Source organism: Cucurbita moschata, unplaced genomic scaffold (assembly GCF_002738365.1).
Source record: "Cucurbita moschata cultivar Rifu unplaced genomic scaffold, Cmos_1.0 Cmo_Scf00001, whole genome shotgun sequence".
NCBI classification, from domain to species: Eukaryota; Viridiplantae; Streptophyta; class Magnoliopsida; order Cucurbitales; family Cucurbitaceae; genus Cucurbita; species Cucurbita moschata.
In genome coordinates, this window is record NW_019268517.1 from 7,910,139 (window position 1) to 7,935,564 (window position 25,426).

Consider the following 25,426-nt stretch of genomic DNA (forward strand, 5'->3'; position numbering starts at 1 on the left):
CTAAAATAACTGAAATAAAATTATATTTTTAACCCATAAAATATTTTAAAATTTTAACGTATCAAAATCACTTTTTTAATATAATAATATCATAATCTCTCCAGACATATATATTTTAAAGCATTATTATAAGTTAAAAAAAAAGAATATAATATTTATATTTTCTATTAATATTATTCCAAAGCATAATAAAATGCAATAAATTAATATGGTACGGACATATACTTTATAGTACTAAATTTAAGTTATTTAAGTATACATTTATATTAAATAGTATTTTTCAATCATTTTCCCTAGTTTTGCTTCATATATTTATTCATTGGGTGTATGAAAGTTCTTATTATATAGTATTTATGTCACACTATGCTTACATAAAATTATAAATATAAGTTCAAAATATGCAATGATTTATATTTTTTTTTTCTAAAGCTAATTTATTTGAAATAATTTTAAGAATAAAAACTAACACGAGTTTTTTTTAGTATGATTTATCATCGCTCGCACGCTTCTTAGAAAAATTCATAGGAGGTAACCCGACGTATAATTGCTTCAAGAGATGATATTTGTTGGTATAGATACGAAGTATAATTTTTTTTAAATATCTCTCAATTATCATATTTTAAGATCATCACGCTCGATAAAATATGTCTTTTTTACTCAGGCGTCACGACAGCTCTCAATTCATATAGTTTGTAGGATGAAATGTATTCTAAATATAGGCTCGATCTTTTTATACTCTGTATGTTTTTCGTCTAAGAAATTATTCTATTAGATTAAAAAATTACATTAAATAATTCGAAAATAGTAGATAAAAGAGTTATTTTTTTTTCTTACCCACTTCGAAGTTAGGTGAAAATTAATCATTAAAAGACAAGATTAGTTAAGCAAAAATAATAATAATAATAATAATTATTATTATTATTATAATTATAATGGGCAAGAGACAAGCTGCTAAATAAGGGCAGCAGCCAAAGGAACCATTAGACGACCATGGGATGAGACAAGACAAAAGAAACCCCCACTTGCTTCTTTATCTCTGTCCCTTGTTTGGTTTTTTTATTCTTAAAAGAAAAACAAAACCCCGCTTCGTCGTGTTTTTGGTCAAACTTATTTTTTCTAAACAATGGATGCAACCGTTTAAGCTCACTACTAGCAGATATTGTCTGTTTCAGCTCGTTATGTATCATTGTTAGCCTCATGATTTTAAAATGTGTCCACTATGGAGAGATTTTCAGATTCTTATAAGTAATGCTTCGTTTCCCTCTCCAAACAATGTGAGATCTCACAATTCACTACCTTTGGAAACTAACGTCCTTGCTGGCATACCTCCCAGTGTCTAACTCTATACCATTTGTAACAGTTAAAGCTTATCGCTAGTATATATTGTCTGTTTTTACCCGTTACGTATTGTCGTCAACATCACGATTTTAAAACGCGTCCGTTAGGGAGAGGTTTCCACATCCTTATAAGGAATGTTTTGTTCCCTTCTCCAAACGATGTGGGATCTCACAATCCACCCCCTTTGGGAACCAACGTCCTCGCCAGCATACCGTCCAGTGTCTAGCTCTAACCATTTATAACAGTCCAAACCCAACGCTTGCAGATATTGTCTGCTTTAATCTGTTATGTGTCGCTGTCAACTTCACAGTTTTAAAATGCGTCTGCTGAAGAGAGATTTCCACACTTTTATAAGAAATGATTTGTTCCCCTCTACAACCGATGTGGGATCTCACAATCCACCCTCCTTAGGGGCCAACGTCCTCGCTGACACACTGCCCGATGTCTAGCTTTGATACCATTTATAACAGCCTAAGCACATCGCAAGCAAATATTGTCCGCATTGACCCGTTATGTATCATCTTCAACCTCACAGTTTTAAAATACGACTTTTAGAAGAGGTATCCACACCCTTATAAACAATGTTTCGCTCCTCTCTCGAATCGATATCGAATCTCACAATGGGTTTAGCCTTTTAATCTCTCAAGGTTCCAAAACCAAGCACAAGAACAACATCTTTCATTTCATTATCATCTTTGTCCCTACAAAAACATGAAGTCAAAAAATGATGGTTATTGAATGACCTTCTTAAGTTGTTGCCTCATGGTTTGGTTTGTCTTCATGCATGTGTTTATTGCATTAAATATGATGAACAAAGTGAAAATTTCATTCCATTAAACAAGAAAATTAAAGAAATTGTGCCTATTCCTAAGGCTCGAACACTATTGAAGTAGGTAGTCACGAGACATTAATAAGAAGTCACAACTCAATTAATATTAGAACTTCGTTACTACGAACAAGATAAGAATAACAAATTGTGTGAAAAATATTTTTTTAAGAAACAACGTGATAGAGAAAAAACCCCCTCAATTATTAACTACTATACTAATAGCAAAAACATTATTAAAAAAAGAAAAAGAAAAAGATATATAACAAGCCTACTAGCCGGAAATGTCCACGAGTAGATATACTTGTATTTATTTACGGGCGAAGCAAGGTGGAAACTGGGTTCGGGTCAGAATCGTAAAATGTCTCATCTCTGGTCATCTCTGATCATCTCTGGTCATCTTTGGTCCCGTTTAGCTAATCGAGAGAAATCTCTCCCTAATTCCTCTCTAATTTTCATTGAAATTGGAATGATCCGTACAAGATCCCGATCTCACCGGTTAAAAGAACACCTCTACAGTAGATAGAAAATTTTCACAACTTTTTTTTCCATTGACTTAAAATTAAACCCTAATTTGAGATTTAGTTTGAAGCATGAGCGCGTGTTTCCCACGCGCAAGAACTGAGAGTGGTTTTATTTTAAATAGAAATTTGGACCAATTAATTTTTTTTTTTCATATAAATATTCATAAGACTTTTGGCAGTGAGAGAAATGATCTTATTTTTTGTGGGTTTCTTAAAAAATTCAATTTTTTTGATGTTTTGATGGCGGAATTGGACTTAGGAACTCGATATTTCTCCGCCGCCGACCACCACGACGACGACGATCCCCACCAATCCCACGGCGGCGCTGACGATGTCCTTGGCCGCCGCCCTCGCGGCCGGCCACCAGGTTCAAAAAACAAGCCGAAGCCGCCGGTTATCATCACCCGCGAGAGCGCCAACACGCTACGTGTCCACATCTTAGAGGTCAACAGCGGCTGTGACATATTTGATTGCATCGCCGCCTACGCGCGTCGGCGACAGCGTGGGATCTGTATTTTGAGCGGCACTGGCAACGTCAGTAACGTCGGAATCCGCCAACCAGCAGCGCCCGGAGCCGTACTGACTCTTCATGGGAGATTCGAGATTTTGTCGCTATCTGGATCGTTTCTTCCGCCGCCTGCTCCGACTAGCGCCACTAGTTTGACTATATTTTTGGCCGGAGGGCAGGGACAGGTGGTCGGCGGGACGGTGGCTGGAGAATTAACGGCGGCAGGACCAGTGATTTTGATTGCAGCTTCGTTTAGTAATGTGGCGTATGAGAGATTACCACTGGATGAGGAAGATCAGCAGCAGCAAGTCCCCGTCGCAGGCGGCGGAGTTGGCGGCGGCGGCGACAACCCATTTCAAGACGCATCAAATTCAGGAGTTCCATTTTTGAATTATCCACTTCATATGCAAAATATTCAGCTTCCACCTTTCTGACAAATTTGAGTGTTTGAAACAACAAATCGAGAACAACCCATCAAAAAAAAATTACGGCGATTGGGTTGACTATCTGGTGTCAAAGGTCAACCATTGAATCTTCTCTTTCTCTCCCTAGGATCTTTAAATTCAGTGTTCTTCTTCTTCTTTCTCTTATGGGGTTTGGGATCTCAATGTAATTTATTGAAGAAATTATCTCACGGGTGTTTGTAAAAGAAGGTAATTTCGTTTTCGTAAGGGTTTTTTTTTTTTTTTTTTTTGTAAAGAACATCGAAGATGGCACTAGGAGTTGTCTAATTGTCCAGTCAAATTGTTATGGGCAACTTGAAAGAGAACAGAAAGGGTCGGAAAAAGAAAGTAAGTACTTGTACTAGTCTCGCAACAGTACTAACGCAGAAGGCTCATCGTTGAGTATTTACTCCTTCCAATTTTTGCAGATTGGAAGATGATAGTAATTTTAAGTTAGTAAAAATGAAAGTTATAATAATGTTTTAAATGTTTATTTTCTCATAAGAGATGATGTTCGAAGATGATAGTAATTTTAAGTTAGTAAAAATTGAAGGCAAAGAACAACACATTAAATTAACAACCTTAAAATACTCAAAATAATATCTTTCTTTCTTAAATGTATTTTCATAATATATGTTCTAAACCATATGAGTTTGGTTGGTTTAATGTTCTAAAGATTAGGTTAAGATATAAAGTAGGGCATTTCTTTATTTAATATTTAAAGATTATGGCTAAATCTAGGGATTCTTTTGGATAAGGGTTGTGTTTTGTTTTATATTTCCAAAAAATAAGATTGTTTATGAACAATTTGTTTGTTTAATAATCTCTGTTTTTTAAAAATATTCTTAAAGGCTAAAAGGATATGTTTGAGAGTGAAGTTTTTTCTTTAAAAAATTGGTATCTAAAATTAACATAAATTAATTATATATTAAAACTAATTTTTTCCCTAAAAGAAAAAGAAAAAAGAACTCCGATCATGTGAGATCTCATAAGAATAGTGGTCTAACAAGAATAATGGTTTTTACCATGTAGTTCGGTAATTAGTTTATACCTTGACCGACAAGTCAGAAGTTTGAATCTTCTACTTTAAAAATGGTAGAAAAACATGTGCAATGTATGTTCCATGCTTATTATCTAACTCTAATTACTTGAGCAATTTAACAATCTAGGTAACGAATCCTATTAAAATGTAACACAATTTTACAATATACAAGACAAAATCGTTACCTATTACAAGTGAAAACATTGCAGATTATTCACATTAGAAATATAATAGCACAATGATGATCATGAGAGGCTAAACAAATCACTCGAACTTGCTGAAATTTGAACCTCAAATGTTTTAATCTCTTAACAATGGAGATATAGTAGAAATGATATGGTATAATATAGTCACTATATTGTTTACGTTTGACATATAATTGTTGCATCTGTGTTCGGGATACGATTATGAATCCATCTACTGAAATTGTTATGGTAATGAGTTCAAATGCAGTTTTTACAAGTATAATAGGGTCAGTACCAAATAATGATGACGACGACGACACAACACATTATATCTAATGGATGACCATAGTCAGATGAAGTTGTGGCCTCAAGAGCTACCTGCATTGTTCATATCCCATGTCAAACTCAATACTTTATTTAACTTCTAAAATAAATCTATTTTTCAAGGCAGAAGAAAGCTTTGATATATAGCTAAAACTTCACTGATATTCTAAGCACGGATCAAGTCACGTTCTAAAGGTCAGAGGTTTATATACTAACGGATCAAGTCACGTTCAAAAGATCAGAGGTTCGAATACTCGTCTATTTGCTAGCATAGTGATCCCAAGAAAACACCCTGAAATTTGGCCTAAGATGGATGGAGGAAAATAGGAGGCATCACTCATTTTCTCTTCCTGAAAATGATCTAATAAGAACCAGTTCTCGTCCAATTACTAGGATCAGTTTGGATCGACACGATGTCGGTAGCTGAGTACTATAATAAGTCGTACCAATCTTAATATGAACCTAATTGAATATCATATAGTTCAATGAATCCTCGGATCGACTCAACTTCGTGGCTTTTCCAGGAAAGAACGATAAAAAAAAAAAGCCACGAGGTAAAAAAAAACTTGAAATATTAGTGCTACAGACTACGGATTCGACAATGCATCTTCGGATCCAATTCATGATTAGATCGTCGACTTTTAACACTGAGAAAAAGGGAGTTGAAGATTTACCCTCTACATTAAACGTCGTAATGACATCCCAATGGGGTATGATTTACCATAATCTTCAGAAGAAGTTCTACATCCATGGAGAAATGTTAAAGTAAACACTTAGAACTGACTAGAAACAAAGCCAACCAGCAGCTAAAAGAAGATGAATAGTGAATCTACTCTAGAAAAGTTATGATACGGTTTCAACAATGCATGTTAGGGACAGAATACAGAACTAACCTCTATACATCGGGATGCAAAACACTAACCCACTTCAACAACACCCAATGCACTACACTGTTAAGTCGGGCATGCAGCTTCATTATTGATTTCGACTACCCCACAATTGATACATCTGCATATTATGAATTGGTTGGCTGGCATTGGTGTAGAGTCCAGGCGCCCGGCTTAAAGGGCTACCATCATTGTCATCTGATGAGTTATTTGATGCACCTTCAGAGGGGCAGCCTGTTGCCGCCGCAGGTGTACTGAAGTTTAACATATTGGGTGATGTAGAAGATGGCCCAGATTTCTGTGTACTTGAGTCCAGCTTTTTCCCATCCACAAGAAAGCTACCCACTATAACCTGATTTTGCAACAAGACATGGTTTAAGGCACAAAAACCAACTTATTACATTAGCAGATAAGTTATGCAACCAAGGAAAGAACATTCAATCCATCGATGAAAGAAAACATGAACACTGCATCAAGCTAGCCCACATAACTTTTATGCAGACAGTAGGCGAAGGCTAGTACCTGAACTGTAGATGCTGCTGTTAACATGTCGGTAATTCCACCAAGGACTTGTCCATCCGCACTTGCTAGAGACACGCTTAAGCGACCAGTTCGATTTCGATTGCCGTTACTGTCAGAAATCAAGAAGTTGCCTGATAGAGAGATGATTTCATATCGGCCCTGCATTAGATTAAAAAGCAATAGAACTGGTGACACCTTGTGTTCAAAGGAAATAATACAGCCAGAAAAGGTTTTTTCTTTTCCATTATTTTTCAGGATTAATGAGTCAAGAGTGAAGATCACCAATAGAAATATCTTTATACTTGGGGTAAACTACAGCTAGAATGGATTCTTTTCCCCCATTTTTCCAGGAATAAAGAGGCCTTTTTTAAGGTTTTTGGTGATGCACAACAAATGTAGATTATCAGGCATCTTTGACCAAAACAAATGCTTATGTTCATTAAAAAAAAAATGAACTGCAGGGATAAATAGTTGGGTTGTTCATCGGGTGCACCTGCTCCTTTTTATCTTGAAGCAAATTTAATTATTAAACAAATAAATAAAATAATTACAAAAGAGTTTAAAGAAAATATACCAAGAAGAGGCTACAAGAATATCAAGTCTCAAAGCTCATCCCTAGCCATATCAATAACTTGGAACATTCCTCTGCTTCTTGTATTCAAATATTCTAAAGCATAACACTATTACCATTCAACCAAAGCACCTAAGTTTTCCTCTTAAAATAATAACCGACCACTAGTTGTACATTGCATTCTCTGCTGCTGCTGCTAATGGAATATGACCTTAATTTCAGAGAGATATGCAAGCATCATTTTTCTCAAGTCAAGGAGACTGGTAAAACAGAGCAGTAATCATAATTCCTCGAATGCTCCAACCATAACTTATTTCGTCGAACTCAAGTTCATTCAGGTGATGGAATCGTCTCTGCGGTTAAATGGTTGCATTACCAATTTTCTGCAATCACTCTCACATGTAATAGTCAGGTATATTATCTATTAAATCTGATTATTTGGATGAATCCAATGGTGACAACTTTCTGGTAGATCTGAAAGGGATGAAGATTTTCTTCTAATCAAAAGAACACTAAAATTGGTTTTTATAAACAAAACAAAAATGTTGTAACCTCTCTTCGGAAAATGTCAAAATGGAGTTGAGTAATATTTATTGTTGTAATTTTTTTAATTAAGAGAGCATTTTTGTAACGCTCAGTTTCTGTTTCTGTCTAAAGATTTGATAGATAAAAGAAATATATCTCCAAAGAAGAAACTTGAATGACCGAGAAATTGCAGACTGGACCTCCCTCATGGATTTCATTACTGACCCTTGCCTTAAAAGACTCCAAGTCCTTCACTTTTGCAAGTGGATTTGGAATGATCCTTATCCTAAGAAGTCAAGATGTTCGTCTAGAAGCTTTTCATTGTAGAAGATAGTATTCTCCGGTCCGTGGAAGAATATATGGTGGCTTTATCTCTGTACGAGTTACCTACTCTTTGGGCTTTTCTTTTTTCTTTTCCCTGGATAAGAAACACACTAATTTCATTCCAAAAGATCAAAGAAGATAAAGCAAAGGCAAGGAGACGAGATATCTCCTTTCAATGATTTAACAATGAAGTGCTAAAAAGGTCCCGAATCCACATTAATCATAGAAGTCGACTATGAAAATATCAGGACTTGGACCGAAGTGATCTAAACTTTTCCATAATTTCCTCAGCCCTTGTTGAGGCAGACTTTCTCCTCCCCCTTTTGGATGTATAAATTAAAAGATAATCTAATAGCTAGAAAAGAAAGTATATGATTAATGTTTTTATAAAAAATCACCCGCTAAACAAGAGTGATGCCCAATTAAATCTAACACCTCTATAATTACTTTTTCCTATCACCTAAAATTCTGAGCTGATGTATCTGTAAGGGTCGGTAATTTTTTCCAAAGTCAGGCTGCAGATTCTAGATCGGCAAATCTTGGAAATTCTGTTCTCTTCTATTGCATCTTCACTTTCTCGCCAAGAGCAATCCGTCTCCCAATAAAGTTGACTGTGTCATTTGGGTATTAAAATCCTTAGAAGATAGAAGTCTTTGCTCAGTCTTTGTACGACTGTAAACTTAATACCTCAGGCTGAAAATAAAGGAAGCTTAATTTTTTACGCCGCTTTGCGAATACAGATTGACCTCTACCTTTAATCTCTCCCAGTGTGCTCCCAAAACCGGATTCTTACTGCAACAACCTTTTGCTTAAACCATTAGGCACAAGTAGCTAAGCACAACAGACTTAAAAACAGAGGCAATTACCATAGCCTACATGTAGCTAAGCCTGAACTGCTAAGGAGTCACCAACACCGTGCATTCTCTATATACTAGGACAAGCTGCGTCAAGGTTGGCACTGATGAATTAAAGTATCATTGATCCATTCGTTACGTGAAAAGAATGAACTCATTCAAAAATTCAGGATGAGAACTGATAGAAGGAATACACCTCCTCTATAAAGTTCAATGGAAACAGCGATGTTTGTAAATGGTCAGAGATTTACTTTTTATCACCAGAGTACAGTGTAACGGGTGACCAATTAAATTGAAAAGTAAAAGCAAACATGATTTTTAACAAAAAAAAAAAAAAAAAAGTTTTTTTTTTTTTTTTTTTTTTTTTGGGTAAGAAACCAAGCTTCCATGGAGAAATATGAAAGAGTTTACGAAGGCATACAAAAAAACAAGCTTTTAAAAGAAGTCCTCAACTATCTGAAGGAAAAAGATGGTAAAATGAAAAGGTTAAAAGAGGTAGAGTACATAATAGGAATATAGGGTAGCTAGCCTGAGTGATATTACCATCTACAGGCGTTTCATGTAAAGTGAGTCACGCTTCATAGAAAAACCAAAATCAAGAGTAGAGGGGTGTTCAGCATCAATAAACAAGAATATGACAGGTGCGTTCATAGGCTTATGCAAAACTCACGCATGGATCTTTCTACATTTTGGAAGTTGATGTGTCAGCATGTACGTTAATCAATGTTAAGTCTGACATAATTTGATGGCTACAATTGTCCGAAAGTCATTTGAGGAAAATTAAAAACTTGCCTCATATGTCACACTGCCAGCTGCCATTGTGGGTTGGTGAAGGGTAACATTGCAGACAGCACCATGGGCAGAGAGAACACAAACAGTCCGAGGCCCCTGCTGTGAAAATGCCACAACTTTCGAAGCAATGTCCTGCAAATCAATGAAAAGCCATCATAAAAGACATCCGTAGACAAATGTCTTATTTGAACAAGTATCAACTAACCTTCAAATTAATGCATCCATAATCATGAAGGAGAAGAAGTAAACTAAGAAAACGCATTCAATAAAGCAAAAGTCTGTACCATGAAAAACTACTCTAAAATCATATAATTTTATTCATCAAAAGAAAGGTCAAGAGCAAACAATGTCAAAAAGATGATTATAATAAATGGTTTCAAACGCTGAATTCAAAAACCAACTCAATATAAGACTTCAATGACAATGCTATATTTATTGATGATCCTATCAGTCTTAGAAGCAAAACACCATCTTATTCCAATGAACTGGTGGCTATTTGATGGTGTTATAGAGTTCTTTTAAGAGGAAACCTTTAAATTCATTCCTACAAGAAAAAGATGAGGGGAATAAGATATCAGCCAAGATCTCCAATTTTCACACCAGAAACAACATCAAGGTGCACACAAGCGAGCCTGACACAAATAGATATACAGAAAAAATAATAAAAATAAATAAACACATTTTACAAGATGGATCTTCATGCACAACAAGTTTCATATATAAAATCATAAAAGTTATAAAGCTGCTCAACAAAAACAGGATTCAAGGGCTTAACTTTCTTGCTATCCTAAACAGATCGAGGTTTATACAGGTTTAAAGAAGAAAGAACTCACACAGAACAACAACCAAATCCTACTAAATATAATTTTAAGGAACTCAAAGATTTAAAATATTGGAAGAATAAATGAGGTGATTACATTCTAAAGCAGAAGTACACCAGAAGGGAACTCAAAATTTTAATTTCTAGTCAGATATCCTTCCATTTTTCACTGCTATCTTGAAATGTCCAACGAAACCTCCTAAAGAAGAGTCTTTTTTCTTTTATCACATAGAAACACAATGTTTTAGTTTTCTGTTTCAAAGGGATACCATAAAAAATTTTGAAGGATAATACCAGGGGCGAGTTTGCAACCAAATCAAACTAAAAAGAAATATGAATCTTTTCCCTACATTTTGACTTTTTCTTCCATAAAAAATTTAAAATAAAAACGAAAACCAAATGGTTAGCATTCTCAAATGCATCCTACCACAAAAACAAACCAATTAGGGACAACACAAGCGAAAGATTATTTCAGAGTTCTATCCATAGTGATTAATCCATGAAGAGCCAAAGACCATATAAAGACTTCCTCTTTCTTGTGGTATTTTGGTTGCCAAATATCATAGTTGATATATCGAGGAGGAATGGAATCTCTATCGGTAAATGTTAAAAAAAAAAAACAATTCGGGGGGTGAAAAACCCGATTTAGTCAAAGACCAAGAAATAGAACTCAAATCAGACTGAACTATACAGCTCCTCAAAATCTCCTTCAAAGAAGTCATCCTTCTATTTCCAGCCTAGTTATAATTCTCCTCCAACTAATAGACCAGTCTCCCCTCCCGCACCACACAATTCTACACTACTAGTTCTACAATGTTGAAAAACCTTGTAAACACCACTTTACGAGGCTGTTGAGTTATGAAGAGTCTTCCCAAAAGCAGCTTCTATATCACTCGAGCCTAATTTCAATTGAGACAGACCTCCCATCAACATTTAAAAGTTGGAATCAAAGCTCCAGGCTCTCAATATCAAGGCTTAGGAAACTGTTTGGACCTTCGACAATCAAATATTAACATTATAGCTTTAAAATGACAAGAAATTACAATATTGAACTTCACAAATCCTGGATCCAATTCAATACAGAACCAAAAGGCGAACATGAACTATGCTTTTAAATGAGTGGTAAAAATAAAACAGTTTCCACCTATCTTCCGTTCATTCCATTGGGATTCCTTCACAAGAAAAACTACCGTTAATGTAGGAAAAGCTAGATCCAGATAGGAATTTGATGTCCCGAATTCAGAAGTGAGAACAATTGGTTTTCATTTCTGTTTTCTGAATCAATTCTGTTAGCACAAAGCTATTTATATAGTTCCATATGATCACAGAAGAAGGTGAAATACTTAAGATTCTTAACTTCGATTCAGCTAAAACCCAATTTTGCTCAACTATGCAAGTATGGGCAGTTGCAGAAACCACAGAACAGTTCGCTATTCATTTGGATCAATTAGCACTGAAACTTGCTAGCACAATTCATTATTATTTTTTTTTTTTAATTTTATTTAATTTTATTTTTTGGATGGAGAAGTCATTCAAATGTTAGATGGCTTTCATATAACTCTCCACGCATCCATAAAATAATATGTCAACTTGTCAACTAGAATGGGTCTCCAGTTTAGATTTTTTTATAAGAACCAAGAAACATCCACAGAAAATATGTAAAATACAAAAGGAAAACCCAAAAAATATTTTAATGTGCAACATATTAAAACCCTGAAAAAAATTTCTGATCAGACCCGCATATTCCCCCATTTTATCTTACCTTACATCCAAACATAAAATTGAAGCATTCTTAGGCCTCACAATCCGGGAAGCTTTGAACTCTTAAATGCAAGAGAAAATATAAACCAGCAGAAAATTCAAGAAACCTGTCTCATGCCATTGTCAAGTTATCCACAAAAATAAAGACACACGGGGAGAGAAAACCAAGGAAATTCCCTTATCTGTTTTTCCATAAGGTGCATAACTCTGTGTTGTGATGCATCTTTTTCTTTATTATATTTCCTACAGCCCCAAGGAACATCCAAGAACAGAATATATGTACACTTAACACACATTTACACATCCACATTCCTAGGGAAAGAGTTATGGTGCAGCAGCTAACAATAGAACTACCATGATTTTGTAGAATCTTAATTTCTAACCATGATTTTGTCAAGAATAGAATTAACAATCCATTTAATGAACTGATATTATTTTCCCAAGAAACCGACGAAGGAAATAACTAGAATTGAATGTCACTGAATAGAGAATAAAAATTAAAAAAAAAAAGAAGAATAGCATCAAATTAAATTCAACGGTAATAATAAAATATATACAAAAGGAAAACAAGTTGCTTTACCTCTCCGGGTTTCACCAGAATGACATGAGGGGTAAAGCCAACACCGCCGGTTCCTGTCCACCGCAACCAAACAATCACTAAAGCTAAACAAAAACAAACAAGAAGTAGGAAAGGCATAAAGAAGACTACCCAAAGCATCCATCTGCTTCTTCCCAGTACCCGGCGGCCGTCCCCTGTTCTTTTTCGGGCGAGGATCCGCCGAGTGCATGCCAGCAGAATCACCGGGAGCGGCGGAAGAAGTGACGGGGGTTGGCGATAAACCCAAAGCGATGTTGCCATCAGGCGAATACTTCCTCGGACGGCCTCTCTTCTTCTTCCCGGAATCAATGTTGAAGCCACCACCACGCAATTCGGACTGCGATCCGTCATAAGAACCGGCATTAGGCGAGTCCGAAGGCTTAGAAGCAGAACCCATCATGGAGTTAAAGGGAAATCGCGATGCGGATGACATCATCTGAGCAGCGGTGGAATTGGGGTTGATCAATGGGGAAGCATTGTTGTTGTTGTTGGGGAAATTGGTGGAATAAGAAGCATTTCCCATCATTCTATTGGGTGGAGTAGATTGTGGCTGAGGTTGATGAACAGAAGGCATCGACCTCTCCCGTGAATCCATGGCGCAAGATCAGAAAAGGGGAGAATGTGAGAGAGAAACGTAGAAACGAGAAAAGATGATGCTTTCTTCTTCTCCTTCCTCTTCTTCTTCTTCGTAATTCGTTTCGATTTCTTCGCAAGAAACTAGAAAATGGAAATGGTTGGTTTCAGTGATTCGCGTTGCTAATTTGCGTAATTGCTTTGTTCAATCAGTGATGATGAGTTGTGAGTGACGAGTGAACAGACGCGAGAATGGAAGAGAGAGAACAGAACCGCGAAATGGGTTTTGATTTTTAGGGTTTTAGTTTTTTTTTTTTTTTTCCCCTTTTTTCTGTTTTTGTAGTTCACCTAAATTCTCCTTTATAAAGGTTTTAATTTATTTTTTCTACTTTTTTTTGGTTAGATGTTATTTTTTAAAACATAAAACCATTTTTAGCCATTTTTTTAATTATTATTTAAACCATTTTAATTTAGTATTTTTTATTTTATATATATATATATATATTTTTTTTTTCGATATACCATTTTTCGGGTAATGAATATTAAAACCAATTGATATAAGTTTAATGTCGGTATTTAGGTGGCTAACACGACACCAAGATAATTCAACTAGTCAAAATAAAATCTATTTTCTTTCGGGAAAAAAAATTATTAATTTTTTAGAAATTTATTTGAATTTAATTTTTAGGTTTTGAAATATTATATTTTTATTTTTGAATTTTGAATGGAGTATTTTTAGTCACTAAATTATGATTTACCAGGTAGATAATTAATTTAAATTAATTAATAGAAATTAATATAAATGTTAATAAAAATTTGGAAGTAAATGTGTAAAATCGTTAAAAATAGAGACCTAACCGAAAATTAAATTTAAAATTGAGGGGTAAAAATGTAATATTTTGAAACTTAAAGACCGAAATAAAAATTAAATTCAAAATCAAGGAGTAAAAGTATAATATTTTAAATGGTACGGGTCAAATAGAAATTATTTAATTTTCTTTTAAATGTTTCGCCCATATTTACTCATATATTTAAATATATGCTAGCTAGCTGATGTATTCTTTGGGCTTTCTCTCAAAGTTTTAAAACATCTATGTTATAAATGATGTTAGAGTCAGACATGAGCGGTGTGCCAGTAAGGATGTTAGACTCCAAGAAGGGTGGATTGTGATATCTCAAGAGAGGAAACCTCTCTCTAGAAGACACGTTTTAAAACCGTGAGGCTAATAACGATACATAACGGGGTCAAAGCGAACAATATTTGCTAACTGTGGATTTGGATTGTTACATCTTCTTCTCACGTGGGTTCACTCGTCACTCGTAACTTTAAAATGATCATGAATCACAATAAATAGAAAAGCATGAAGTCATGCAAAGAGTTACATACTTTACGACAGTATTGTGACTGAAGTAGAAGAATCACGGTCGAGGAACACAAATATGTGACGAGTGTAAATCGAACAAACGTGTAAACATACGGAAAAGGTAGATCAATTATTGTTACAAACAAGATGTGTCAAACGACTCAATTGCGTGAACTGGGAGCCAAACACGAAGCTAGAACAATGCTCGAGATAAGGATTTTCCGTTACTATCGAACATTTTTTTGAAGTCTGTTGTAATTATGAAAGTACTGTAACTGTTCAGGTTCAGGATTGGAATTAGGATTTAGAATCTAAATTTAGCTATTAATTAATAATAATTTAATAGACATTATTGAAACAAACCCTAACCCTAAATCAATACATGTGCCCACAAATTAGCATTTGATTAATTACGATTGACATAAACACGCCCTTAAATCGAGGGAAAAGAACATGAAGAAATATTGTTTTCTTCATCAAAACAAATGCAGTATACAGCGCTGAGAATGGCGAATTAAATTCTTACATTTCTCGGTCTCTGCCTCCATATGCATGCGTTGGATTCAAATCGGCTGGAGGATGAGAAGAATCAAAGGCTGAGCTAAAAAGGTAATCCAATTCTCTTCTTATATTGCCTGATATTTATCTTTTGATCCGTTTTTCTGGGCCTAATTGCTGTTTGTTTGTTTGTTTGTTTATCAGATTGGATAACCTGCAGAAGCCAACGTTCTGCTTGCATCTTTTTGATTTCTATTTCAAGCTCCATTTCTTGTGTTGATGCAATTTGGTTCTGGTGAGATTTCCCTCTTTCGACTGTGATTTGATTGATCCTTCCTAATCACTTTTGATTAGCTTTAACTGGTTTTCTGATATCTGTAATTTGAATGATTCAAAGGATAAAACCATTCAAATTAAACGTTTATAGAATGTGTAAAACAGGGAATTTTGTTGGCTGATTTAGTATCTTCTCTGTTCTTGTTTGTCTGTTGTGTTTATTGAGATTCTGTACCAATGTCTTTTTTCATAATTCCATGGCCCAGTATGAACCAACGGTTATCTCATTTTCGTTTGCAAGTTACTAGTTATAAATGTAATTATAAAACCAAGTTCCTTGATCTTTTTTCGCCCCCAAATGTCTCTGTGACTCAGTAACTAGACAAAGCTTCAAAGGCAACATTTTCTGGTTGTCCTGTTTTAAAGGAATAGCAGTTAATGAAGCTAACTTACTTCCGACAACATAATTGTGTGGTTCTTTACAAAATCGTGCTTTCACTGTATCGTATTAGGTATCACGATCTCCACAATGGTATGATATTGTTTGCTTTGAGTGTAAGCTCTCACGGCTTTGTTTTTTGTTTCCCAAAAAGGCCTCATGCTAATGGAGATGTATTCCGTACTTATAAACTCATGATCATCTCCTTAATTAGTCGATGTGGGACTCTCTCTCAACAATCCTCCCATCGAGCAAAGTACACCATAAAGTCTTCCCTGAGACTTATGGAGCTATCGAATAGCCTCTCCTTAATTGAGGCTCGACTCCTTTAGAGCCATCGAACAAAGTATACTCTTTATTCGACACTTTAGTCACTTTTGATTACACGCTTGAGACTCACAACTTCTTTGTTCGACACTTGAGGATTCTATTGACATGGCTAAGTTAAGGGCATGACTTTGATACCATGTTAGGGACCACAACCCTCCACAATGGTATGATATTGTCCACTTTGAGCGTAAGCTCTCATGACTTTGTTTTTGGTTTCTCCAAAATGCCTCATACCAATGGAGATGTATTTTTTACTTATAAATCCATAATCATCCCCTTAATTACAATGTGGGATTCTCTCCTACAAATCGTGAAACATATCATTCCTATTGTACTGTTTTAAAGGTTCCTATTGCTCCTTTTCCTATATCATTCCTTCCAATAGCAATCCTTCTTGGATGACTTGCTAAGTAAGGTTACTTCTGTTGTGTAATGGACTAATCTCTTTGTTTTTGGAAATTGATAGAATAATGATCAAGGATATGCATCAACTTTCTAGGATTATACTTTTTCTTTCTTTTCCTTCTTACCATTTTGCTGCATTGTTCTTGTACTTGCTACTCTGTCTTGTTTACACTTTTATCTACAAATATAGAATACTCTGACATTTTCTCAACGATTGTTCATAAACTTACATCTGTAATTGAAGAAACTTTTCTACACTTTCAGTCAATATCCATATCGATTTATATTATGTTGAAAATTTTCCTGGAATTCTTGATAAATTGAATTACCTCGAGACCGTAGAGGAAGTAGCCGGCATAATTTGCAACAGATAGCGTTTTCCAAAGCATATTCTGGTCTATACTAACCTTAAACACTTTTCTTTGGTCTTGCTCCAATACCACTGCTTCATATTGACCTGTAGTTGTTGCCATTTTAAGATCTCTTTCAGTTGATATGATAAACACCTTTTGGAGATTCATCTGGTTTCACTTTATCTTTGGATTAACTTTTTTCTTACTTGTGGATGATCCATGCACTTGAAGATCGACTTAAAAGAAGATTCATCATAAATTCAAGCTTAAAAATGAAATTTCATCTTAATGATGCACTGTACTACTCTAGTGACAAGCTGTATGAACACTGCTTGTATTAGACTAATAGTGATCTTAGTTTACCAGCCAAGATGCTGAGTGTTGACCAGATTGGGCATCTACAGCCTGCAGGAATATGTTCGGTCAGTTTGCTTTATAGATGCCCAAAGAATGTGTTCTAGTTGACCTATACTCGGAACTTTCTGTCACTCGGTTTGTTTTTTTGTTCTTTCATCTTTTTGGCACAACATTCAGGATATTGATCTACCCTATGGTTTAGAAGAATTAATGCGATTACAGTCATGAGTATTATAAATGAAAACCAACCAACAGGGAGTGAAAAACTTCGAACGGGCACATAACACACGTTTGAGGTAGTTAGTCTGTCTTTGTTGTATTTGGGTCCGGTTGCTGTGTGATTTAAGCTTGTATTGGTCAAAGGTTGCCATGTGGGTCCATCTGTTGATGAAGTATCTTTTTCTCATATTGCTCATTTCTTTGGACCTCCCACATACCTTATGTTTCAGATTCTCCGATTCGGAAGACTTAAAAGACTCGTTCTTCTTCAAGCATACCGGTGTATTATATACTTTTGTTTTCCCAAAAGTTCACATTTCTTACATTGAATCTGAAGATGGGAGGCGTGGCTAAGGACCTCACTGCCGGGACGGTCGGAGGGGCATCACAATTGATATGTGGACACCCATTTGATACCATAAAGGTCAAGTTACAAAGCCAGCCCGTTCCACTTCCTGGCCAGTCTCCCAAGTTCTCCGGCGCCATCGATGCTGTCAAGCAAACTATAGCAGCTGAAGGCGCTGGCGGGTTGTACAAGGGTATGGGTGCTCCTCTCGCAACTGTGGCAGCGTTCAATGCCGTCCTCTTTTCAGTAAGAGGGCAAATGGAAGCGCTGGTAAGGTCTCAACCCGGTGTACCCTTATCTGTCAATCAGCAGGTGGTTTGTGGAGCTGGGGCCGGAGTTGCTGTGTCGTTTCTCGCTTGCCCCACCGAATTAATCAAGTGCAGGTTCATTTTTTCGATCCTATTCCAATCGTCTTACCACCCCATCTTCCATATCCTTGAGGATTCACAAAGATAATCAGATAGTACTGATGTCAAAACATTGATTCTAAATACTATGTGTACAGTTTTGTTATTTGTTGGAGGAATTGATTGTAACCATCAAATTTCAGATTGCAAGCCCAAAGTGCATTGGCACAATCCAGTTCAGCTGGCCTAACAGTGAAGTACGGAGGGCCAATGGATGTCGCTCGCCATGTCCTCAAGTCAGAAGGTGGTGTAAGGGGTCTCTTCAAGGGACTGGTTCCTACTCTAGCCCGTGAAGTACCCGGAAATGCAGCCATGTTTGGTACGTATGAGTTGCTGAAGCAACGCTTTGCAGGTGGCCCGGACACTTCAAACCTCGGAAGAGGCTCACTGATTGTGGCTGGAGGATTGGCTGGAGCTTCATTCTGGCTCTCCGTCTACCCAACCGACGTCGTCAAGAGTGTAATTCAAGTCGATGATTACAAAAACCCGAAGTACTCGGGGTCGCTCAACGCATTTAGAAAGCTCTTAGCCTCGGAAGGAGTTAAAGGGCTATACAAAGGTTTTGGTCCTGCCATGGCCAGGAGTGTTCCTGCAAATGCAGCTTGTTTCCTGGCTTATGAGGTAACCAGATCAAGCTTGGGATGATTAAGCATCCTTCTTGAGTTATATCTTTTCATTTAAACTCATAGAAGCTATGTCTTAGGTTAGAGGCACCAATAAGACAGGGTAAACGATGTAAACCATCTGATACTAAGTTTCGTTCCTTCTTCGATATCAAAGTTTCTTTCAAGATCAAAATAGACGACATCGTACCCGTATATGATGATATGTAGAGAGCGCTTTGTTATCTTAAGTAGTATAAGTGTCGTGTTTGAGTTTGGAAAGCAAAACACAAATTTGGAAAAAGTGAAATAGTTTGATCATCTTACTTTGATTTCTCGAACCAAGAGATCCATGAATTAGGAGCTTATTCTTCACACCAGCTTCAAACTAGTTGCTCCCAGTTTGGTATGTTCATTTGGGGAATATCTTCGAGAACAACTCTTGTACGATTCTTATAAGTCATAGTTGGCAAGGCTTGGAGTTAAGCTACCATTGTCTATCAGCGGGAACTGAACTTGGCTTGGTTAGTAGTGTCCGCCCCCTTATTCTCGAGACAAGATAGACAGGGATCTATTTATTCAACCTTTCTCTAAGGTCGAGTCCAACTAGGTGGACATGATGATATGCGGGAAGATCCACAAGAACCTATCGTGCAACCTTACACACGTCTATCTAATTCATGAGATCGACCCTCGACCCTGCCTAAGTCATTCATTCTACTCCTATCCAAAATGATTTAGGTTGCTTCACCTACAACGTGATGATAACTCTTTATACGATAGAGCGTGAGTATACAGATGCTTATTTGAAGGGAGAACCATTAGTTCATTATTAGAGAAAAGATACACCTATACGAAATCTTCGATCATATCACGTAAAATATTAAATTATCATTATAGAGATATAGATAAAGTCCATTACGTACACACAAACGAAAAGGTTTTAAGAGCTTCAAATTTTACATGCAATTATTATTCAATGAATTTAGCTTCAAATTAAATACCATAAAAGAGAAAATTAATTTTAACTCAATTCAATCATAAATCTAAATATTTCAAACATAAAATTTACTTTTACGTCTCATCATATATATACTTTTTATTTAAGGTCGGAATTTCAAATTTTGACCGTAAAAAAAGCATAGACTTTATCAAAATCTGAGACCTAGCATACGAGCAAAGCCGCTTTACTAAGTTCATGAGAAGAAAGAACGAAACAACTTGACTAATGTTTAGGTAACACGGACAGTAGCTCTTGGTTAGTATGAAGCTATTGGTTTGAGAGATGATTTTAAGTTACGGTCCGTGATCTACGACCACCTTTAAGATTAGTGTTTTCACTCTCGAGCCGGGAGACGATGGTTGTAGTTCACGAGTAAACTCTTTTTGCATGAAAGGAGCCTCCCGAGCCATAGAATACTAGACCACTAGACCACTACTATCCTAATGGGAGTTTACTCTTCACTTAGCAAATCACAAACGGACAAATAATGAAACAAAAGCAGTGAGTGTGGGCCCCACGCTTCTGTTTTTTTTTTATTTCCTCACATTCGTCATTAAATTCCCACAGAGAAGATAGAAAAAGAAATCGGGAGAAAATGGAGAATGGCGAGGGCGGCGATCGCGACGGTTCGTTATCAGCGGAGCAGCAGGAACCAAACTCTGATGAAACTTACCTCACTACTCACCACCTCGCTGCTCCGCCGTCCGGCCTGACTGAGGACGAGTTTGACGAGTTGAAGGATTTCGTAGCGGAGTTCCACATCTACAAACTCGGTAGCGGTCGCTGCTCCTCCTTGCTAGGGCAGCGGATACAGGCACCGCCGGAGGTCGTCTGGTCTGTTGTACGGCAATTCGACAAGCCGCAGAGTTACAAGCACTTCATCAAGAGCTGTACGGTGAGCGAAGGATTCACATTGGAGATAGGTTGCACAAGAGAAGTGAATGTAATCTCAGGTCTACCGGCGGATACGAGCACGGAGAGGCTTGATATTCATGACAACGAGCGTCGAGTCATCGGATTCAGCATCATCGGTGGCGAACACCGCCTCAGAAATTACCGATCGGTGACTTCGGTGCATCAATTGGAACGGGACGGTCAGATATGGAGCGTGGTTCTGGAATCGTACGCAGTGGATGTTCCGCCGGGGAATACGGAGGAGGATACTCGTCTGTTCGCCGATACGGTTGTGAAACTGAATCTGCAGAAATTAGCGTCCGTCACTGAAGAGATGAATCGAGGAGGTAATCGATGATCTTCTTCCAGCGATCTAAATCATCACGAACATCTATCTCTTCGATTGAGAATCGAAGCAAGAATAAGTGAAATTTGAAAATGAAATTGAAATTGAAATTTGTGATTGGAAATGAATTTTTCTTGATGAGATTTTGTTTCTTTTCATTTTCATCTGCTTTGATTTTTGATTGTTGATCTTTTTGTTGGATAAATTCATCGGATCTTACTGTTTTCTTCTGGTTTGCTCGATTTCAACAGACAGAGACAAGGCAAGTGATCAAAGTCAATAATGGCGTAGGATGTGGAGTGCATTTCGGTAATGCCAGTGTACAGAACTGCTGAAACGGTGTCGTTTTAGTTCAACTCTCTCTCTCTTTAACGTATTGGATGAGAATTTGATTTTATATGGAATTACTGTAAAATGAAAATTATCATAAAAAATCATAAACGAAATTATCTTTTCTAATTAGTGTAAAATATGGTGTCCAATAGATTTGACACTTAGAAACTTGACACTTAGAAACTTTGACAACTTTGACATCTTCGCCTGTGTCTTTGAATGTTTTGTCCTCATTCACGAATCTACTAAAATAATTTCTAGGAGATCCACTTTTAGTGTTTTTAACAGCAAATAATAACTATCAATTTCTTATCAATTTCTTTATTCTTATGATTGCCCTCATTCAAATATGTTTCCAATTCCTTATTAATTCAGGTATCTCTTCACATGTGATCTCGATCTATTCATGTGTTTTAGATCACATGGATGGAGTGAGCGGAGAAATTTAATATGAGAGGATGAGCCCGCAATATCATCTATGAACCCAGAATATCTCTTAATCAATTTAATAATTCTGAAATAACATTTTTCTTTTTTATATCTTTTTGTCTCTTCAATTTCTTGAGAATACCAAAATATCTGAGATCAAAGGCATTCAGAGGAATTAAGCTTCCTGGACCAAAAAGACTATCAAAACTTTTGATACTTCTAAGTAGTTTGGGGGAGATAGATAAGGAAATTTCCACTCTTAGAGACCTAATTTCTTCCAACTTACTAAGTACCTACCACACTATTTTAACATTCCATTCTAGTGATGATATAACCGAAAAAGTGTTTAAATATAAGGACTAAATTGAAACTTTTAAACAATAGGAACCAAGACGGAAAAAAGAACACACATGTGAGATCTCACATCGGTTAGAAAGGAGAACGAAACATTCTTTCTAAGGATGTGGAAACCTCTCCTTAGTATACGCATTTTAAAAACCTTGAGAGAAAGTTCAGGGAAAGTCCAAAGAAGATAGTATCTACTAGTGGTGGATTTGGGCTGTTACAAATGGTATTAGAGCAGATATTGGGTGATGTGCTAACGAGAAAGCTAAGTCTTCGGGGTGGACACAAGGCAACATGAGGCAACATGTCAGCAACGACACTGGGCCCTAAAGAGGGTGGATTGTGAAATCCCACGGACCAAAGGTTTCACAGGTTGAAATGAATGCAGCATAACAAAATCAGGGCAGCTATAAATGAAACAATGGCAACAAAAGAGCAGATCCCCATAAAACGAAATATGAAGCCACGAAATGGTGTTCTTAATTTGGAAAGAACAATAAAAATGTATTGCCACATTTCCTTCTATAAACCAGCTAAGAAAATAACTCAGATACCAAATAATGTTGATTCCATCATCTTACAGAGAATTGGACAATTATTCAACTAGACCGACCCAACCGACCCAACCGACCAAGCTATCGACTTGACATCTATGATCCTACGTCTAATGCTACAGCTCTGTTCTTCCTGTTATATATAGTAATACAAATTTGCCTAGAAGGAAAAAAGAAAACATTACAGAAGTTACAGAATTAGATTTTTCGAAACCGAAAATGAGAAGCAAAAGGATTTTACAATTTAAAGTGTTAAAAAATTGAACTAATAGAAAGATATGAAACAGCAAAAGGGTAGACCTACTTAGCTGACACCATGAGTTAGGTATCCATCTTCAAGATGTCAGCAGACATGGAGCTATTAACACGACGACCAGGGTGCGTACGTTACTGATCTCTCCATCTTGGACTCATGATAGGAAAAAACCCTGAAGGAGACAAGGGAAACATAAGACCTGGGGAAGGTGGTGGATGAGGCCCTGGACCTAAGATCCCGGATTGAGGCATGGCTGGAAATGCAAAATTAGGAGTCAATGGCGGAGAAAACTGTATCCCTGGTGAGAGTAATGGATAGGGTGATTTAGGGGACAACAAATTGTAGTAACCAGTTGGAGAAGGCAATAGAAACTGTGAAGTCGGGGACGGTAAAAGGGCGGGACTGTTCCAGTGCGGTGAAGGCAAGTTCGGCATAGGGGGTGGAGGAGGACCATTGAATCTTGGGGATGGAAGAGCAGGAACAGGTGGATTAGGATTAGGCAATAAACCAGATGGAGGTGCTTGAGGATGCATTTGACCAGGAATCTGTGGCTGTGCTACTGGAGATGGATTCATCATAGAATTTTGAAGGTACCGCATGTATGCCGAAATAGGAGACTCGGCAGCTGGGTTCGGCCAATGCGAGTTTCCTCCAGGTGCCAATGGAGGTGGTGGCTGAGCAAACTGTGCAGCAGGCCTATGCATATTGTTATTAACTAGACCCTGCGGTGGAGGCACAGGAACATGGCCAGGAACAGGAGGAGCAGGCATGTTCGGTCGATTCATCGGCGTTAACGGAGGAGGTCTAATTCTCTGCAATCGCATACTTTGGGGTTTTGGAGGATTTTGTGGAGCTCTAGGAGGAGGAGGAGGAGGTTCCTGAGATGGTGAGCCTGTAAGCTGCTGCACAATATTCCGAAAATCATTCTTACTAATATTGTAAATTTGTGGCTGGGGTTGAGGCCTAGCAGCAGTGTTCCCAAAACTAGGCTGATGTATTGGACTCTTCCTAATGTTCTTCCCCATTTTATTCACTCCCAAATTCTCATTCTGCCTGTTCCTATCCATCTCCACCACAAACAAATCCACAAGAACAGCAAGAACAGTCGAATGAACAGCAGAAATTCGAAAATTCAGGCCAATCTCTGCAGAAATTTGAGGATTCTTCTTCTAAATCCAATCTCAGCAGAAATTTGAAAATTCCGGCCAGAACGAACAGCAAGAACAAAGAGCAGAAATTTGAAGATTCTTCTTCTAAATCCAATCGCAGCAGAAATTTGAAGATTCCGGCCAGAACGAACAGCAAGAACAGCCGAATGAACAGGAAGATAAATTCAACCACAAAACTGAAGAAATCGAAAACAAGAACAGAATCATACCGTCCTTTCGATCCTCCGCAGTTTAAACATCTCAGAAACCAAAAAAAAGGACGAAACAGTGTGAAGAACAGCAAACGAAGCGCTGTCACGAACTGAATTAAACAGGGCTCCAACGAACAAAGATTGTGTGTAAGGTCTTAAAAATAAGAAGAACGGGGAAGAAAAAGGAAGATTAGGCGGTGAAATTGAGGATCTGAGAGGAGGAAGAAGAGGTCCAAACCCTAAGAAGGAAGAGGAGATCAAAGGTGCGAAGAAAAACCAAAGGATCGGATCAAAAAGACGCGAAAACGAAGAGAAAAAACAAAGGAACAATTGATTTAAAAGTCAACGGGAAAATTGAAGAAATGGAATGATTTTGAATGCGGTGGTCAGAAATTTGTTCCTGAAATCAGTCGGCGATGGATGGTCGGTAAAGGAAGAAAGAGCCCCAACTTGGAAGTATTTTGGGCTTTTGAGAGAGCCTCGTCAAATTATACCACATTAATTCGAATATTCCACAACTCATCATTTGGATTATTTTTATTTTTATTTTTATTAATCAAAATTAACAAATCATACCTAAATTTTATATTCAAGAAATTAGTTAAATTTTAGAAGAGTCAAATATTAATAATAAACTAATTAGTAAATTTTAATAAATATTAAATTAAATAGATTTTTTTTTTTCTTTACCCCATTAATATGTTAGAATTATCCAATCACTAATGTCCACGATAGTCTGATATTGTCAATTTTGAGCATAGTCTGGTATTGTCAATTTTGAGCATAGTCTGGTATTGTCAATTTTGAGCATAAGCTCTGTCTGGTATTGTCCATTTTGAGCATAAGCTCTGTCTGGTATTGTCCATTTTGAGCATAAGCTCTGTCTGGTATTG

At 36.8% G+C, this 25,426-nt stretch overlaps 5 protein-coding genes across 7 annotated transcripts; 3 read left to right on the forward strand and 2 right to left on the reverse strand.

Moving 5' to 3' along the window:
• The first annotated feature begins 2,886 nt into the window (after positions 1-2,886).
• Positions 2,887-3,874, forward strand: LOC111448929 (AT-hook motif nuclear-localized protein 23-like). Its single transcript, XM_023088720.1, has one exon. It carries the CDS (start codon positions 2,929-2,931, stop codon positions 3,628-3,630), a length of 702 nt encoding a protein of 233 aa, XP_022944488.1. The 5' UTR covers positions 2,887-2,928; the 3' UTR covers positions 3,631-3,874.
• Positions 3,875-5,004: 1,130 nt separating this feature from the next.
• On the reverse strand, positions 5,005-13,734 carry LOC111448920 (AT-hook motif nuclear-localized protein 8-like). Of its 2 annotated transcripts, XR_002711503.1 has the most exons (6): positions 12,956-13,734; positions 12,827-12,879; positions 9,666-9,797; positions 6,600-6,758; positions 6,084-6,429; positions 5,005-5,244 (listed from the first exon to the last, which is right to left on the reverse strand). XR_002711503.1 is itself a non-coding variant. In XM_023088708.1 (5 exons), the coding sequence occupies exons 1-5, from the start codon at positions 13,437-13,439 to the stop codon at positions 6,166-6,168; spliced, it is 1,092 nt and encodes a 363-aa protein (XP_022944476.1). In that variant the 5' UTR covers positions 13,440-13,734; the 3' UTR covers positions 5,785-6,165. The 2 variants fall into 2 exon arrangements, 1 of the variants encoding a protein (XP_022944476.1); XM_023088708.1 differs by lacking the exon at positions 5,005-5,244 and having other exon boundaries at positions 5,785-6,429.
• A 1,435-nt stretch (positions 13,735-15,169) lies between these two features.
• On the forward strand, positions 15,170-19,261 carry LOC111453609 (mitochondrial carnitine/acylcarnitine carrier-like protein). Of its 2 annotated transcripts, none has more exons than XM_023094760.1 (4): positions 15,170-15,390; positions 15,484-15,574; positions 17,889-18,387; positions 18,555-19,261. In XM_023094760.1, the coding sequence occupies exons 3-4, from the start codon at positions 17,996-17,998 to the stop codon at positions 19,054-19,056; spliced, it is 894 nt and encodes a 297-aa protein (XP_022950528.1). In that variant the 5' UTR covers positions 15,170-15,390; positions 15,484-15,574; positions 17,889-17,995; the 3' UTR covers positions 19,057-19,261. The 2 variants fall into 2 exon arrangements, with proteins under 2 accessions (XP_022950528.1, XP_022950538.1); XM_023094770.1 differs by having other exon boundaries at positions 17,996-18,387.
• Positions 19,262-20,569: 1,308 nt separating this feature from the next.
• Positions 20,570-21,721, forward strand: LOC111444442 (abscisic acid receptor PYR1-like). Its single transcript, XM_023082566.1, has 2 exons — positions 20,570-21,257; positions 21,508-21,721. Exons 1-2 carry the CDS (start codon positions 20,612-20,614, stop codon positions 21,537-21,539), a joined length of 678 nt encoding a protein of 225 aa, XP_022938334.1. The 5' UTR covers positions 20,570-20,611; the 3' UTR covers positions 21,540-21,721.
• A 1,085-nt stretch (positions 21,722-22,806) lies between these two features.
• On the reverse strand, positions 22,807-25,015 carry LOC111452145 (protein HAIKU1-like). Its single transcript, XM_023092716.1, has 2 exons — positions 24,419-25,015; positions 22,807-24,307 (listed from the first exon to the last, which is right to left on the reverse strand). The coding sequence occupies exon 2, from the start codon at positions 24,238-24,240 to the stop codon at positions 23,305-23,307; it is 936 nt and encodes a 311-aa protein (XP_022948484.1). The 5' UTR covers positions 24,241-24,307; positions 24,419-25,015; the 3' UTR covers positions 22,807-23,304.
• Between the last annotated feature and the right edge of the window lie 411 nt (positions 25,016-25,426).

Bases quoted from the DNA above. Each gene is read 5' to 3' on its own strand.
- LOC111448929 (XM_023088720.1), top strand. From the start codon at position 2,929: ATGGCGGAATTGGACTTAGGAACTCGATATTTCTCCGCCGCCGACCAC.
- LOC111448920 (XM_023088708.1), bottom strand. From the start codon at position 13,439: ATGGATTCACGGGAGAGGTCGATGCCTTCTGTTCATCAACCTCAGCCA. The intron at 9,798-12,826 runs GTAAAGCAACTT...ATTGATTTGCAG, and splicing joins TTCTGGTGAAACCCGGAGAG to GACATTGCTTCGAAAGTTGT. The intron at 6,430-6,599 runs GTACTAGCCTTC...TTGCAAAATCAG, and splicing joins CAGCAGCATCTACAGTTCAG to GTTATAGTGGGTAGCTTTCT.
- LOC111453609 (XM_023094760.1), top strand. From the start codon at position 17,996: ATGGGAGGCGTGGCTAAGGACCTCACTGCCGGGACGGTCGGAGGGGCA. The intron at 18,388-18,554 runs GTTCATTTTTTC...ATCAAATTTCAG, and splicing joins ACCGAATTAATCAAGTGCAG to ATTGCAAGCCCAAAGTGCAT.
- LOC111444442 (XM_023082566.1), top strand. From the start codon at position 20,612: ATGGAGAATGGCGAGGGCGGCGATCGCGACGGTTCGTTATCAGCGGAG. The intron at 21,258-21,507 runs GTAATCGATGAT...CGATTTCAACAG, and splicing joins TGAAGAGATGAATCGAGGAG to ACAGAGACAAGGCAAGTGAT.
- LOC111452145 (XM_023092716.1), bottom strand. From the start codon at position 24,240: ATGGATAGGAACAGGCAGAATGAGAATTTGGGAGTGAATAAAATGGGG.